This window comes from Schistosoma mansoni, chromosome 1, assembly GCF_000237925.1.
Source record: "Schistosoma mansoni strain Puerto Rico chromosome 1, complete genome".
Taxonomy (NCBI): Eukaryota; Metazoa; Platyhelminthes; class Trematoda; order Strigeidida; family Schistosomatidae; genus Schistosoma; species Schistosoma mansoni.
Genome location: NC_031495.1, coordinates 4,816,676 through 4,832,995, shown reverse-complemented (window position 1 = coordinate 4,832,995; position 16,320 = coordinate 4,816,676). Strand labels below are relative to the sequence as shown.

General features: G+C 36.4%; 1 protein-coding gene across 1 annotated transcript in view; it reads right to left on the bottom strand.

Annotated features, from left to right (window-relative positions):
• The window catches only part of Smp_159550 (Mername-AA248 (C02 family)), a gene marked incomplete at both ends in the record, with an annotated part of 19,661 nt that extends 5,283 nt beyond the window's left edge, over window positions 1–14,378 (bottom strand). Inside the window, 7 exons of the mRNA XM_018793046.1 lie at window positions 455–657; window positions 2,571–2,702; window positions 6,128–6,382; window positions 7,797–8,099; window positions 9,948–10,137; window positions 13,829–14,037; window positions 14,082–14,378. Coding sequence (XP_018647597.1) covers window positions 455–657; window positions 2,571–2,702; window positions 6,128–6,382; window positions 7,797–8,099; window positions 9,948–10,137; window positions 13,829–14,037; window positions 14,082–14,378 — 1,589 coding nt within the window. The remainder of the gene's footprint in view (window positions 1–454; window positions 658–2,570; window positions 2,703–6,127; window positions 6,383–7,796; window positions 8,100–9,947; window positions 10,138–13,828; window positions 14,038–14,081) is intronic.
• Window positions 14,379–16,320: the final 1,942 nt, after the last annotated feature.

Here is a 16,320-nt window from a genome sequence, read left to right as displayed (position 1 = left end):
TGTATCTTCTTCAATTAATATGCACCATACTCTTTTTCTTCTATATAGATGTAAATAAGACGTGTAAAAATTTTCAATTCATTCGTTACTGCATAAGAAGCCAACAATAAGCCTATTATTTAAGTAATCCAATTGTGAAAACACATGAATATAATAACTTTATATATACACCAGCCAAATATATCATTCAAAATGAGCAACTAGCAACGTAGATTGACCAGAATCAATTAAAACTAACTTCGATAATTACAGACATGTAAAAAGTACATAGTTACAATTTTAAATATCTCTACCCTACAAGAGAGCCGCTTAAAAGTGTACTTCTTTCCATGTGAACTGCATATCTGAATAGAAAAAATTCACCAAGCATATATTATACAACTTAGAGGACTATATACAGAATTAACAACAACAACAAAACACACACAGTGAAAATGGAAAAGAAAATTATCACCTGCTTTCTGAACGTTTCGGTAAATATAATCTTAATAAATAAGCAGCTGTAGATAATGGTTGTTCCATAAATGGAACTACTAAATATCGACCAACAGTTAAACGTTCACGAATAAGACAAACTCGATATGGTCGAGATGGTTCCACATGAATTACTTGACAGAATGCTAATGTATGCGATTTGACAGGACGATTATTTTCAATCTAGAAAGAATATAAAGTAGAAATGATACATCAATCTATTTAATAATAAATAATTTACAATCGATCGATTAGTGGGTGGTGATCAATGTCATGCGTGTCGAGTCCTTCTTAGTACTGATCCCGCGTCACCCAGCTTCACAGTCAGAGACGTTACCACTGAGCTATTCGGGCCGCGACCGACTTCCTGTGGGACTGAGATGTAATCACAATCGATTGATCACTGGGTGGTGATCAATGTCATGCCTATGGAGTCCTTCTTAGTGCTGATCGAATGCTATGAGTCAATAATTTAATCAGTATACAAAATTGTTAACTTGATAAATATGGATATAATTTGAAAATCTATATAAACAACCAAAGAAAAAGAATAATTATTGTAAGCAATTATCAAAAACTGTGTTACATTACTCTACCAGCATTACACTTATTTTAATCTACATAGTTCATATATATTAACACTACATTAGTAATATGAGGCATGTTTATTGAAACTGTTGATGAACAAGAAGGATCTGATGAAGAGGTAAAACAAGGACCGCATTCCTACAATTGAAGAACATATGAAACTCAAAACAACTGTCAACTAATTTCGAAATGAGAATCTTCAATACGAACGTCAAGATAGTCCTACTGTATTGAGCTGAAACGTGGAGAACTACTACATCCATCGTCAAGAAGGTACAAGTATTTATAAACAGTTGTTTACACAAAATACTCAACATTCAATGGCCGGATACCATCAGCAACAGCGTTTTATGGGAGAGGACAAACCAGATTCCAGATGAAGAGGAAATTAGGAAAAGACGTTGGAAGTGGATAGGACACACATTAAGGAAATCACCAAACTGCATCACGAGGCAATTCCTAACATGGAATCCTGAAGGGAAGTGGAAAAGAGGAAGACGAAAGAACACATAACGCCGGGAAATAGAAGCAGATATGAAAAGGATGAATGTTAACTGGAAAGAACTGGAAAGGATTACCCAGGACAGGGTTGGATGGAGAATGCTGGTGTGCAGCCTATGCTCCTCCACGAGGGGTAACAGGCGTAAGTAAGTAAGTTATACAAGATGACAAAATGAAAGATTAAAGTGCTTGATATGATAATTGTTTCGTTCTCTGGTATGGAAATCGGTTAGAAGTGTGCATTGACGACTTGGTCAAAGATCCAATTTATTAATTCTAGGCTCTGTAATGAACACTTGATTTTTAGATCGCTGGACCGAGATTTATTTATTCAAAACTCTAAATTAAGTAAGCAGTACGAATGGTTTGTGAGGGTTAAATCATTACTGTTTCCCAGTGAACAACATAAAAGGTATTACTTGTGTAAATCAATAAACAAATGTAGAAATATAGGGAAAATAGAAATTATGAACCGCGAAACGAATTTCAGTTATGAAACCATAAGGTAGGATCGTTTGACACAAAATTAGTTTACATATACATCAGAAATAATCTCGGTTAAACTTAAAAGTTTGGTTATTGAATAATATATGACTGGAAGTGGAAATTGGTACCAATAGGTCTCACGTTAAACCTCACTCCATATAATTCTTTTGAGTAACTCAGTAACATCTCTAGCCTTCATACAAAAATATGTGACTCAAGGTTGAGCATATAAACCCGTCCATAAGAAAACAAAATTTTCACTATGAAACCTGAAGGCTCAGGGTTCAAGCCCTGGTGAGGTATCACGGATAAACACTATTGAGGATTCTCAAGATAAAGTAAAACAACTTTCCAGTTCCATTTATCTTTGAATGATTCTCCAGGTTAGGATCTGACAATTAATGTTGAATGTTAAATGCAATGGTAACTTACTGAACATATAAACATTACATAGTATTGAAACGAGTTAACAATCAACAACAAAAAAAATAATCATGTTGATTTGTACAAAGATTTCTTACCTTGAATAGACCTAAACCAATAGACAATGGATTTAAATCAGGTTCTATGACCATAGTTAGTGGATCACGATTATATTTGCGTACAAGAGATAGTAGAACTTCATCAGAATCATTCATTATATCGAAATAATACTGAAAATAATTTGAAAATTACTATTTACAGGCATGATTAAAAAGAATCGACATTTAACTTGGAGAAAAATTTTAAAACAACTTATTCAAACTATTGTACTGGTGCTACCCGACCGTTGCTGCTACCTTGACCTGGTGGTCGGGCTTGCCTATCGTGATGAACCAATCGAGATATACTGGCAGGAACAATCGTTCCTCAAGGTCCTACCATGCCAGACAGGTCGGTTGAAAAGCGGTAAGACTAAAAGCAGAAAACCCAAGGTCCGAAGGCGAAGTCGTACTGCTGACTGTACAGAGGTGTGACGACACTAAGGTGTTTCCTTCAGACAACCAGCATAACAGAGATGCTGCCTTCCCACAAGGAGGGGTGGGGTTAAAAAAGGTCTACGACCCTGAAAATGCACACCTCGCCTTATCCCACGGATATCCGTCTCCAAAGGTAAGGTCCCAACAAGTGCTGAGCTAACACAAAAAGGTCGTGTGTGACCGACCTCAAGCAGTTGTCCCTTGGGCACTGCGGTCACGCTCTCAAGTCATTAAAACCACTTCTAACCCAATTTCCTTTTCAGGAACCTCTAGAAGAACCCTTCCACGGTGTGGGTGACCGGGAAGTGATAACTGCCCTCATACCTCTAACAGCATTCAAGACCACTGTATTCATAATCAATCTCCTTCTTCACTTCCCGACTGACTGGTGTCTTCATAGCTAAATATTTAGTGGCGGTTGTTAATGAAAGTAGGATCATGACCTTATTAGAGCTTATATTATAATATCTGTGAACAAAGAGTCGGACAGTTATAGATAGAATAGTTCTAAAGTAAGAAATTAACAAATCCAGCAGAAATCTCATGAAAAAAGAAAAACAAAAGAAGTACCTTGAAGTTTAAGGCGACCATTAGTGAACTTTTAAAAATTACAAAACCATGAAACATGGGTTCCTGTTAACTATTAAGATGAGGGACTTAATATAGGAGTTTCCATGAGACTAAGAATATCGACATATAAAACTGTTTCAACCCTAGAAAAGTTAAACTTGGATTTATTAAATGAAGCAAGTGAATTATCCAATGGTATAAGTAGTCAGTCAGCTACAACGTAGGACCAGGCATATTTATGCATCGGTCCAAGTTACCATACCTCATTAGCACAACAACATGAATACCAAATTCATGGAGGCAGTTACTTCAATGATAGTAAAAAAGATTTCATATAAGGATATGATACAGGGAAAAAGAATTAGTTCGTAGAAAGAAAGGTATAAAGTAATTTTAATCTCAAGGTTTAAGGGAAGACAAAGAATGTATACACTTACACTTGTGATCGATTATGAGGCATGTCACTCAAGGTCTCCAACTATTAGTTACGATACTCGCGCGAAACCTAGCAAGGTAGTCTGCATCGACCAACATGAATCAGATCAGAAGTTAGTGACTTAAAGGACTGGTGTCACGTTTTGGTTTGGCTGCCCCTAACTTTCTTCCAACTGTCTCCAACAATAGTCAGCATTGCGCACCGTAGTAATTGGTATTCAGGCATACGTAACACGTGGCCCAACCATCTCAGTCGATGTAGATTCACAACCTCATTTACTGCTTTACTATCATCCCCTAATACCGTGCGTCAAATATCGAAATTATTGATCAATGTTACTACAGGCAGTCAATATAAAACAATGTAAACTCATTAAGTCAGTGCTTTTTCTTTCAATTTTAGAGTAAAATGCAGTCTCAGTACTGGATTTAGAAGGTTCAAATCGTGGTCTACTGATTTCTGATTCTCTAATCGGGCTAGTATCATTCACCTTTATACACAAACGATGTAAATTTGTACTTCGAAAATAAATTACATTAATAAGTATGATTATAAATAAGTACAATACATTTATCATAAATTCTTAACACAATATCCTTATAGTATTAATTAACAATAGAAGAAAGTCTGTCAGTTAGTCAATTATTATCTAATCAACGTAAAGTATCAATATAAGAGATGATGGAGCATATTTGTAGCTCAGGACGACGATGTTGGAGGTGTCTTGTTCTCTGAACTGAACGGCTTAGTTGTGAAGCTTTCATTATCTTTCTAGACAACACTACCATCAAAACATAATTGCAACATAAGTGCAAAGTCAGAGGTTAGTTAAAACGAGAAGACAAGGAAAACACCGTCAGTCGATTATGGCTCACTTATTATTGAAGTGTGAGCTGATGACGTTATCTCGAAAGATAATCAAAGCTTCAAGAATAAAACGATAAGTTCAAAGAACAAAACACTTCCAAAAAATAAATATTTTCATACTAACTTAATACTATCCATTTCTTTTTACATAATATCTTTTAGTGTACTGAAGTGCAATGAGTCATATATTTAATCGTGTACTTTTTTGAGTAAGTTTAAATCCGGATATAGAGTTTTCTACTACAGTCTTTCTCATTTTCTCCCCCATGGACATCAGAATAAGGAAGTAACTAGTTAATCAGATAGTGTGCGCATAGCCAATTACTAGTCAACAAGTAGGATAGTTATGTCCACAAGGTCAATTTATCAACAACCAAACTCACATATTACAGTCTGAAGGTCATGTATAAAGTGGCCTAGCATATCAAGGACATCAACTAAATTCGAGACAAATCTCTCTGAAAATCAACCTAGCTAGCATAGCTAATTTATAACCACTGGTTAAGACAATTGCGCGAGTCCGAACTAGATAGCCTGCATCTACCAATACAGTTTAGTTCAAAAATTAGTGAATTCATGAGCTGATAAATCTGGAGGTATAAACTTATTATTGAATTGTTTATTTATTATTTATTTAAGCACATAAATATTGGTAAACAGGAAGCACCAGATATATATGCGCCACACAAATCTCATTTGATTTGTGTGAAGACTGTGATACTGCCCACGTGCCTAAACTGAAGCAGGTGGTTTTCTCAGGGGCCCACACCCCGAGCCTTTGACCTAAAGGTCTAGTCCACAAGGCAGTGGAGCATCGTGAGGAGATGCAGTCCCATGGTAGCCGGTGATCAACGATTGATTCATATGCCATTTGTTCCCTCAGGATACTGGAGCCAGCCCATGTGCACCATTGGTTTGGAATCAGGGTTTACCAACTCCCCTAGGTGGACCCTCAGTGTCCACCAACCCGGTTAAAGCGCCGGACATTCGCTTTTCATCTTCTCAATTTCGTAAACAACACCCGTGGTGCGAGAAGGCAGTGAGTAGGACTTCCCTGGCAGAGGCTATATATTCGCGTGGCCATATGAGAGCATTTCGAGGGGGAGAGCGGACTCTCCCCACTCTCGGCAGTACCAGGGCATTTGGGGGCTATTATTGAATTGACGATGCACTATATTCAGTCGATACTTGAGAGTGAATTATCAACTTTAAACAGTTAATAAATGTTTTCTTTTAATCAACTCACTTGAGGATTATGTAGAAATGTATTACGATATTGTAAATTACCACCAGTTTGATGACCACACCAAGCACCATGATGTTCACATAAACGCCATGTTATATGTCCAGGTAAACTAACAATACTAGTATCTGGAAAACGACATATTAACACACCAGACATATGTTGTAATATAAATTCAAGTGGTATCCAAAATTCAGTTTCTGAATCAAAAGTTAAACCTAACCGTTTACGTGCCTCTAAATTTATTTCTTCCCATTCCTAAAAAAAAAAGAAATGATACATAAATAAAAACTGAAAAATCAATTTATTTGTGGCAAATAAGATCACTTATCCGAATACTGAACCTATATTATTGATTAGTACTGGGGATGCACATCATTTTGTGTATGAGTTAATGATACTGTAGTATGAGCTACTTATATCGACATAAGTAGTATATATGGTGAGTAAGGAATAGAATATCTGAAGAGCAGAAGATTGAGAAGATCAAGAAGAGAAGAACAGAAATAAAAAGCAATACGTGTGGAAATCCAGGAACAATGAAGCCTGAGACAATTGAAGAACATTTTGCAAATAGATTATCATAGTATGGTTTTCTGTATTTTACAAAGTAACGTTGTAATTTATGCTGAATACGTAGTTTATTGTCCTCACCTGTATGCTCATTCACAACAATACTACTTAAATCTTCAAAATTAAAGTAGATATGAGTGGAGTTTAGATTTGCTAATGAGTGGTACAATATTTCAATGTTTTAATCAATAAGCTACCATCATTACATAGACAGAAAACTTGTGTTGATATATAACACGATTGAACATTCAGCTAGTGTTGAATTAAGACGATACAATGTGTGTTGTTATTTTGAAGTGATGTCTCGAAAAAATTAACTACAATCTACCACCTATTTTATACTGGTTAAGTAAACTTTATATAAAGTTTGAAAATAAACTTATTATTTAGATCGATATCTAAAAACAAAGTAATCATACGGGTATCCAGGACAAACAGATCTCAGCTGGGGCATCATTGAGAATCAGGAGATATTGAGTAGCCGTTTCGTGCTAGCATGGAGATCTTCAGAAGTGAACACCCGCGGTCCCACAGGGGATCAAACCTAGAACCGTTAGGTCTCATAATGAAAGCCAAACCGCCAGAACTATTGGAAGTTGGATTCAATTGCCCTATTAAAACTTCAGTACAACGTTTAGAGGTGGAATCCAAAAACAAAATGACCTTGCTTCGGACATGAAAATCAACATGGTGAATTGAATCGGAGAGTAGGAAAATTTTTAAAGTAACAGAAGAACTTTAGGTTAATTGCTTCCATCCATATTAATGAAATGGCACGAAATACTCAGATATTTATTAATTACCCAGCTATGATGCATTTTTTGTTCGACTGAGCTTGCAGTATCACATAATTCAGCGATGACTTGGTGGTTAAAGCATTTATGTTTGTATATATCTGTTATTTCGTTAAGGAATGCTGCATTTGTTGTTAGAAGAACCTATGAAAGTGGTAACTTAGTGAAAAGCTTTACTGAAAGAAATCCAATGTTCAGTAGATAAGTTACGAAAAAATGAACTTTACATCACACACAGCCAATCATTGTACTGAAAAAAACTAATCAAAATTAATGAACGATTAGAACAAAATAAGTGAACGTACACTGGATGATGAACTGTAAGCTCCTTTCCATTCACCTTGACCAGAACCACTATCGATTACACTCAGAGGACAACGTAAACGCATTAAACGAGCTTGTATAGGACAATCACCAGCACGTCTAAACATATCTTTAAATGCTCCAAAAACGCTAATATCTTTCGGAACTGCACAAACTCTTGTTAATAAATAGCCATAATTTAGATAAAGTCCAGATTCTTTATTAAGCACATGATCATGAAGATTAGGAGCCCCAAAGATATGAGGCGATGTTTCAGAATCACCATCCTGTTGTTCACTGTCCTCCTATAGCAAAAACAACATTCGAAAATAATTCAAACATGTTTAAATAACATTGAAGCCATGAACCGATTTAAGCTAGACCACCATGGAAATTCTGGAAACACTGGGCCTCCGTTTCATCCTAGTTCGAGACTCAGTAGTGCCTATCCACAATTCCGCACTACTGAGGAGTCACATAGTAGGACGGAACGGCCATCCACTGCTTCCACGTCTTCATAGGTAGTCTAACTTAGATCGGTTCACGAGTTCAATGGAATTCAACAATTTCCACAACCTAATACTGGAAATGTTTAAACTGGCTGGAAGATGCTCGGAAAGCGGAAATGCTGGACAGGAATTTACTTGGTGGGGGATTTCAATAAGTTGTATCGCTTATGTAAACAGTCAATCTCAGGAATGTCAGAATCAAAAAAGAAATGATAGACTGATACTGATGATTTCCAACAATTAATAAACGATTACCAGATTATGCTTATAATTAATGTATTTTCTAACATTAACAACTCCTTATCTAAATAGGACTTTACTGATGTTTCTAAAACAACTAAATTGCCACAGAGGAAATTGAAAAGGTTAGATTTTTCAATGAATTATAGCAGTTTCTATAAAGGTCGTTTTCTTGAAATAAATCTCATCACTAATAACATCTGAATAGTCTCCCCGGCTAAAATTATTATCTAATTCTCCAGAAAGATCTGTTTCTGCATATTAATTAGTTAGTGATACGATATCAGTGGTGAAAATGAGTGGCGAATGACTTTACTTTGGTAAGTGGGAAAATAGGTTTTCCACCTGAATTTATTCTACCGCTTTGCAAATTAGATAATTAAGCCAAAGACCAAAGAGTGGACAGTATCACAGACCTCATATGAAGAAAATTGCAAAATAAAGTAAGTCACTCACTTTATAACTTACTCATACCGAGCTAATAACAATATGGACTACAACAGTGAATAGTGACCGTTACTATTCACAATGTTAATACACTACAGACTGAACTATCCAATCCTTGTTGTTATGTGGAATTCTTAAACAAATGCCTTGATATTACTTTTGAAAGCATAATACAGAATTTCCATTACGTCTCATTATTTATCTGTACATGCATCCTCGTTCAGTGTTTACATATTTAACTTTTAACCCCAATACCCATTCACTTCAAACGTTAAAAAGCGTTATCCACAGAACTAAAAGGTCAAGACAGACACTGTCTGTTTAACGTGTTAAATACATATAATTACTAGTTGTGAGAATGGTAATATTGGAGTGTTTGTATAACCAGCTGTCAAGTTCCATGATTGGAACTACATTCAACTTGTAAAATTAGGCAATATTATGATATCCGTGCTTAAGGAGGCCATCTATCAAAAGCGAATACTTATTTCAGTCTACAAACACAACAACAGGAAAATATAGGTCTTCAGAACTAGTAATATACATTATAATCATTGAACAAGTGACGACTATCATAACTTAGAAGATTAAAGGAGTAGAAATAACACAAGTATATTTACCCGAGTCCTAGATTTAATCCTTAATTCCATTACTAGCCACTACACAAAATATCATTGATTGTAAAATGGGATTTTCCAGCCAGATGTATCTGTATCTCATTGTTGATGTTCAAATCAGGACTCGAAGCCAACACATTTCGATTCAAACATACAACGTGATATTCGCTGATCTACTAAGTCTAGATAGACGACTTGGAATATTTCACTAGCCACAATTCAATCAAAATTTCAAGAAGTTCGTTAACGCATCCCCCCACCCATCCACACACAAACTGATAGATTGAACTAAACAAACAGTTAATGAAATAATTATAAAACATCTCATTATGTAACTAACTTTTGTACAAAATATTACAATACATTCATCAATTAAATCTTTCTCCATTTGTTCAAAGAATAAAACTTGTTTCATAGCTGGTGCAGAATATAAATTTTGTAAACTAATTGATTCAGTCACACCACCAGTCAAATCCATCATGGCTTCTTCTAGTCGAACATACTCCAATTTATCATAGCCACCTAATAATCTAAAAGAAATTAAACATTTCCAATGAAGAGGAAGTAGGAAAAAAATAAAGAGGAATAATATGACTTAGAAATAGGCATAAGAGTTTATTTAGTTCATATATGTAACTGTAACACAAATCAATATTCTTCAAAATGTAAAAAGGGAATTATTAACCACATGATTTTGAGTAAAAAGCTTACCGGTTAACGGACAATCTACTTGTATGGTATTTTGTACAAGTTGAATGAAGATAATTATCATAAACAATTATTTCTGATGATTTGAAGACTAGTGAAAATCTTCTTGGTCGGTAAAAACAGTAACTATGAGCTTAACAAAAAGGCTTTTTGTTAGTCTATTGAGTAAGTGAATCTAACAACCATTCAACAATAAAGACTTAATGGTCATATTAAAGGAATCTGTACAAGATGTATTTATACCAACTAAGACTGGTCAAAATTCAGCCCCTAATATCAACAGCAGGAAGATTCGGAACACTTACTAATAATTATATAAACCTTATACCCGTTGATTAAGTTAATAACTATTCGGACTCAGTAATCCAGTGGCTAATGCGCTGGGCGTTTGAAGAGGAAGGTACTGGGTTTGAATCCCGATGTAAACAATGAAAACTGGGATAGATAACCCAAATAGAGCCAAATGCGCTCTTTGGATTTCATTATCAGTCACAATCCATCTATTCAATAAAGATAAAAGGTTGCGAACAGAGGATTTCTTTTTTTTATTATGAAGAAAATTAGTTGGAAAGTAGTAGCATATTGGTCAAAATACTGATATTATGATAAACCGCTTTGACGAGTGATGAGGACCTGATGATACAGAGATTTCGCTCATGAGCTGTCATTCTGGAAACTATTAATCAGTACTTTTCCTATCTAATTGCTTTTCTATATTGTATATATTTACGTTGAGGTTTAATTTCGGACCTCAATGACTGTCCGACTGACATCATTTCCTGATGTGAATCTACTATCCGTCATTTGATTATATGAAGCCTAAACCATTCCAAGTCAGTCAGTCATAACGTAGAACTTCGTACGTACGTACATCAGTTCGAGTTACCATACCACATTAATACAGAGATGCAGTTGTCGATTAAAATCCCATAGTGGTAGAGGTAGTAAAAGTATAAGCAGTAATCCAAAAGATTAGGGTTTGAAGATGTTATTCAAAGAGTAGAATCCAGTGAAATAAATTTGAAAAGAGAAAAAAGATAGACACATGAAGAATTCAGAAGATTAGAATTTGGCACAACACAAACAGTGGATGCAACTTCACCATTGCAAACGATTTTGAGCCATATCGTTCAAGGTCTCTAACCATCGTTTGCCATCATCTAGCGGATCCAAACCAAGTAGTCTACACCTACCAACATGTCTCAGTCCACTTGTCAGTGACTTCATGGATTTGTGCCACGTTTTGGTCTGGCCAACCCTAGCTTTCTTCCAACCTACTCCTACATCATAAAACCTTGCACGTCGGGGCAGTCGGTGGCTGAGCATACATAACACGTCCCAGTTTCACTACTTCATCAATCGATTTGCTATTCTTACCTAGTACTCAAAAGTACGCGAAAGCTAGACGAGCCCTCTGTATCTGTGCTGAGGTTTCGTCACACACCAGACCACAAGGGCTGATGAGACTTTCAAGATAAGCGGAGCGGTCAACACGCCCAACTACTTCACTCCCTATCATTAGTTCAGGTGCCGATGCAACCCAATCCTGAAGTAACATTTTGCATCTTGAGGGGGAGAATCGCATCTCGAAAATACCTGCATTTTTGCTTATAGTGGTCAGAAGACTGAATTTTGTCAGCGTCTTCATGAAATAGAACTATGTCATCGGCGTATTCTAAGTTAACAAGTGAGTCTACTGGTGGAATTTCATCTCCTCTAAATGTGGATGAGGAAAGTGTTATTTCTAAAAGCCCGTCTACGATAAAGTTAAACAAGAATGGAGATAGTGGACAGCCATGACGAACACCACTTGAGGTAACCAATTCTGATGACAGTTCGCCATAGGCTCTAACTCGACCAGTTGTGTTCGAGTATAGAGCTTGTATAAGGTTCATGTACTTCTTTGATACTCCTTTCAGTAACAAACACTGCCATAGAACCTCACAATCAACGGAGTCAAATGCCGCCTTAAGGTCGAGAAATACTACTATTGTGGGGCGTCTGAATGTGTGTCTATGTTCTAGGACCTGACGTACGGTGAATATCTGGTCTATACAACTACGTTTAGGTCAAAAACTAGTCTGGTTTTATCTAGTCTGCTCTTCACGAGCTTTCGTTAGGCGTCAAAGTATTGTTGAAGCTAATATTTTAGACACTATATTAGTCAAACTGATTCCTCTGTGACTGTGATTTTTATAGACTGGCACAATCAGTGATTGGGACCAGTCGGATGGAATTAAGTCTAGTTCCCAGATTCTACCTAAGACTTCAGTCAATCTCACTGCTAGTACTGAACCACCATCCTTAAAAATCTCAGGAGTAAACCTGTTAGGGCCTGCTGCTCTCCCTCACTTCAGATTTCCTATAGCTTTTTCAAATTCGTAAAGAGTTGGTGGACCTACATTACCTTGCTGTTCAGGTCGACTGGGGATCGAGGGAAACCGAAGTGTGGCTGGCTAGTTGAACTGGTCTGTAAAGTGTTCTGCCCATCGATCCAATCTCCTGGATTGAGAATGAATAACATGTCCATCTTTTCCCGAGATAGTTTCGCTGACAGTTGGGTTTGTAATGCCGGTTTCTTTAACAAGTCTGAACAGTTGTCTGCCGTTGCATATTGCCACTGCCTTTTACATCTCTCTTGCTTTCGCTATCCACCACTGTTCGCGATCATTGCGTAGGCTTCTTGTTAGCCTGGGCTTAAGCTGACTCCGCTCTTCGTTATGTTCAAAACCAGATGGGCTGAGTTTTCGAGCATCTATCAGTGAGGCAGATGCTTCTGAGATCCAGTGTTTCTCCCTAACTTTATGGTTTACCATACTAGCAGATATCACTGCTGTTTCCATAGCTTTTTGGATGTCATTTCACGTTGCCTCGGGGTGGGTACAACTTACATGGCTGCCTAACTGTTTCTCTAGTTGTTCCTGAAATATATTCTTAGCTTGCCTATCATTAAGTAGAACCCTAAGAGGTTTATTTGCAGCGTCTTTCCTACATCGATTCCAATGACATGGTATGTTTTATCATAGAACAAGATAAGAAGCATAAATTAGTGGACGTAAATAAACGAGTTGGAATTCAAATTGTTATTTTTAGTATTCGAAATAGAATAGAGACTTTTTAGGTGGAAGTGAAACAGTAAATAGAAGAATAAAATAACTAATTATGAAAAGGCTGAAATTAAAAGGTGTTTCATGAGACTATTATACTGAAACTAAACTTCAACCTCATAAAAAGACTTATTTAACTGCATTAGATAACCAGTGGATGTGTTAATGACACTATCCAGCTGCCCAGACCGAAATGGTCGAAGCGGGGTTTGAACTTACAACCTGCTGCTTGAAAGCTGATTCCTTTAACCACCAAACTACCACTGGCTTGATGATTATAAGCAAATAGCAAAGTTTTTATCAACGTTAGACCAATGGTAGCAAACATCAATGTTCCGACCCCATTAGCTTCTGAAGAAAACAATAACGGTTTTTAAAGGCGATAAAATGCATTGTGAACACTTACTTAGCATAGGCTTTTTCTAATAAAGCCGGCCAAAACTCCTTGGCACTGGAAGATGACAAAGATATACACTTTCCTTCATAACACGGTAACATATCATCAATTGTTACTTCAAAATACACGCCTTCTTGCCAAAATCGAAAACGAAAAATCCCCGGATGTTCATTAACATGTTTTACATCCCATTCTTGAGATTTTATATCGACGAGTACCTACAATTATAAAATTTCATACATTAATTATTAATTCGACTTACTTTTGCCCAGTACTTCGCCTTGTATTTCAAACCAGTGAATGCGAGGAGAATATTGAAATTTTTCACAAAGCCTCTTTTTAAACTAAAATATGATTCATTTCGACTGAAACATGGATCAGAGACAATTTCGGAAGGTCGCAAGTAACTTAAAGGACCAGCGGGTATATTAAGACATTGCAAATTCATTGATTCTGGTAGGAATTCATCGTCGACAAACTTAACTCCTCTGGTTAATTGCTCCTTTTTTAAAGTAGAATAGTCTTGATTTCTAAACTTGACGAAACTTGTTAATGACATGCTTAGTTATTAACTACACCACAAGTAGTTTTATTCGAGGCAACATAAAGTGTCTGAATAAGAATTTTATTAATTTCGACGACTTTTATGAAATCGTCTGTATTCAAATAAGTGTTCTATAAACAATAAAAAATGCATAACAAAAAAGATGTTGGAATGCACATGAATTTAAATACACTTAAAGATTATTTCTTTAGTATTTCCCTGTTTCGCTTCATCTGTTTTAGTAAAATCTCATATTTACATCAAACGCGACTTGACTGTTCGCTAATTTTATTCTAGACAACTTGTATTACTATTATTGACTAACTAACCAGTCAGTCATATAAAACTCAGAAGCCTACTATGCATAGGTTTAAGTACTGAGCGCTTGTGACATTGCATCAAGAGAAATCAGCAAGACAAAGCAGAGAAGAGAGAGTATCATTACTTTAGTGAAACTTAACATACTAAAATTAGTTTAAAGGCAGCAAGTAGGATCAAAGTATGAATTAATACTAAACTCATTACGTAGGGGAAGATAAGAAATAAATTCAAATTGTCACCATTGTGATCGTTTTTGGGCAATCGCTTAACATCTCTATAGATAAATTGGAAACGTTGACTGAAGACCAAACTGAAATTTTATGCCTGCTGACTTTACTCAGTTTAAAAGTCAATAACTGATGATGTGATCGTGCGACCATCCGTAGTTTTCTTCTAACTTATCATTACGGCAACCAACATTAAATCTCGCTGCAGGTGGTGGTTAAGCACGCATAACATATTTTCCAACCACCGCAGTTAATGAGGCGTCATCAGTCAGCTTTTCAAGAGAACACTTTCACACAAACCAGATTCCTGGTAAGTTACTTCACACCCTGTCTTGGTTTCATCGTACTGATATTTTTCCAGACTAACATGGAGACTCGATATGTGTAATCTATGCCCCCAAATGCCCTGGTACGGCCAAGAGTGGGGAGAGTGCTCTCCCTCTCGAAATGCTCTCACATGGCCAGCGAATATATAGCCTCTGACAGGGAAGTCCTACTCACTGCCTTCTCGCACCACGGGTGTTGTTTATGAAATTGAGAGGACGAAAAGCGAATGTCCGGCGCTTTAACCGGGTTGGTGGATGTGGAGGATCCACCTAGGGGAGTTGGAAAACCCTGATTCCAAACCAATGGTGTACATGGGCTCCAGTATCCTGATAGAACAAATGGCGTACGAATCAACCGTTGATCACCGGCTACCATGGGACTGCATCTCCTCATGATGCTCCACTGTCTTGTGGATCAGACATTCAGGTCAAAGGCTCCGGGTGTGGTCCCCTAAGAAAACCACCTGCTTCAGTTTGGGCACCTGGGCAGTATCACAGCCCTCATACAAATCGAATGAGATTTGTATGGCGCATATGTATCTGGTGCTTCCTTGTACCAATATTTATGTGTTTAAATAAATAAATAAATAAATCTATGAAGTAGTCATTTCAATTAATTCAAGTTAACATAATTGACTTTCTGTGCTTACAAAGAATTCCATCCCATACTCAACGATACTCGCTTGCTGGTTTCCCCTCTAGCCAATAACGCTTTGATGGGATCTTTGACAGGTCATCAGTTCTTTCTATATTTATTTATGTTTTTTATTTTGAGGCTAAATAGTAAATTGTTAAATAATATGCTTTATCTATAGCAGGTACTATGCACTGCAAATCGATAAGTACAAACCACGTTATTAAAGCTATGCAGAAATTTATTTAACCACGTAAAGTTCAAGACCCAAGGTGACATGGCTCAAAATAATTTTTAGTGGCCTAAATTGGTTTATTCTTTACCGCTCTGTAAATCGTAAAATTTGGCATTACTTTTTACCTTTATATCTATCTACTTTATTCCCTTTTCCGAACCATGTTCTTCATAATGAGTCTTTTATATCCTTGATAATTTTATTATTTAAACCC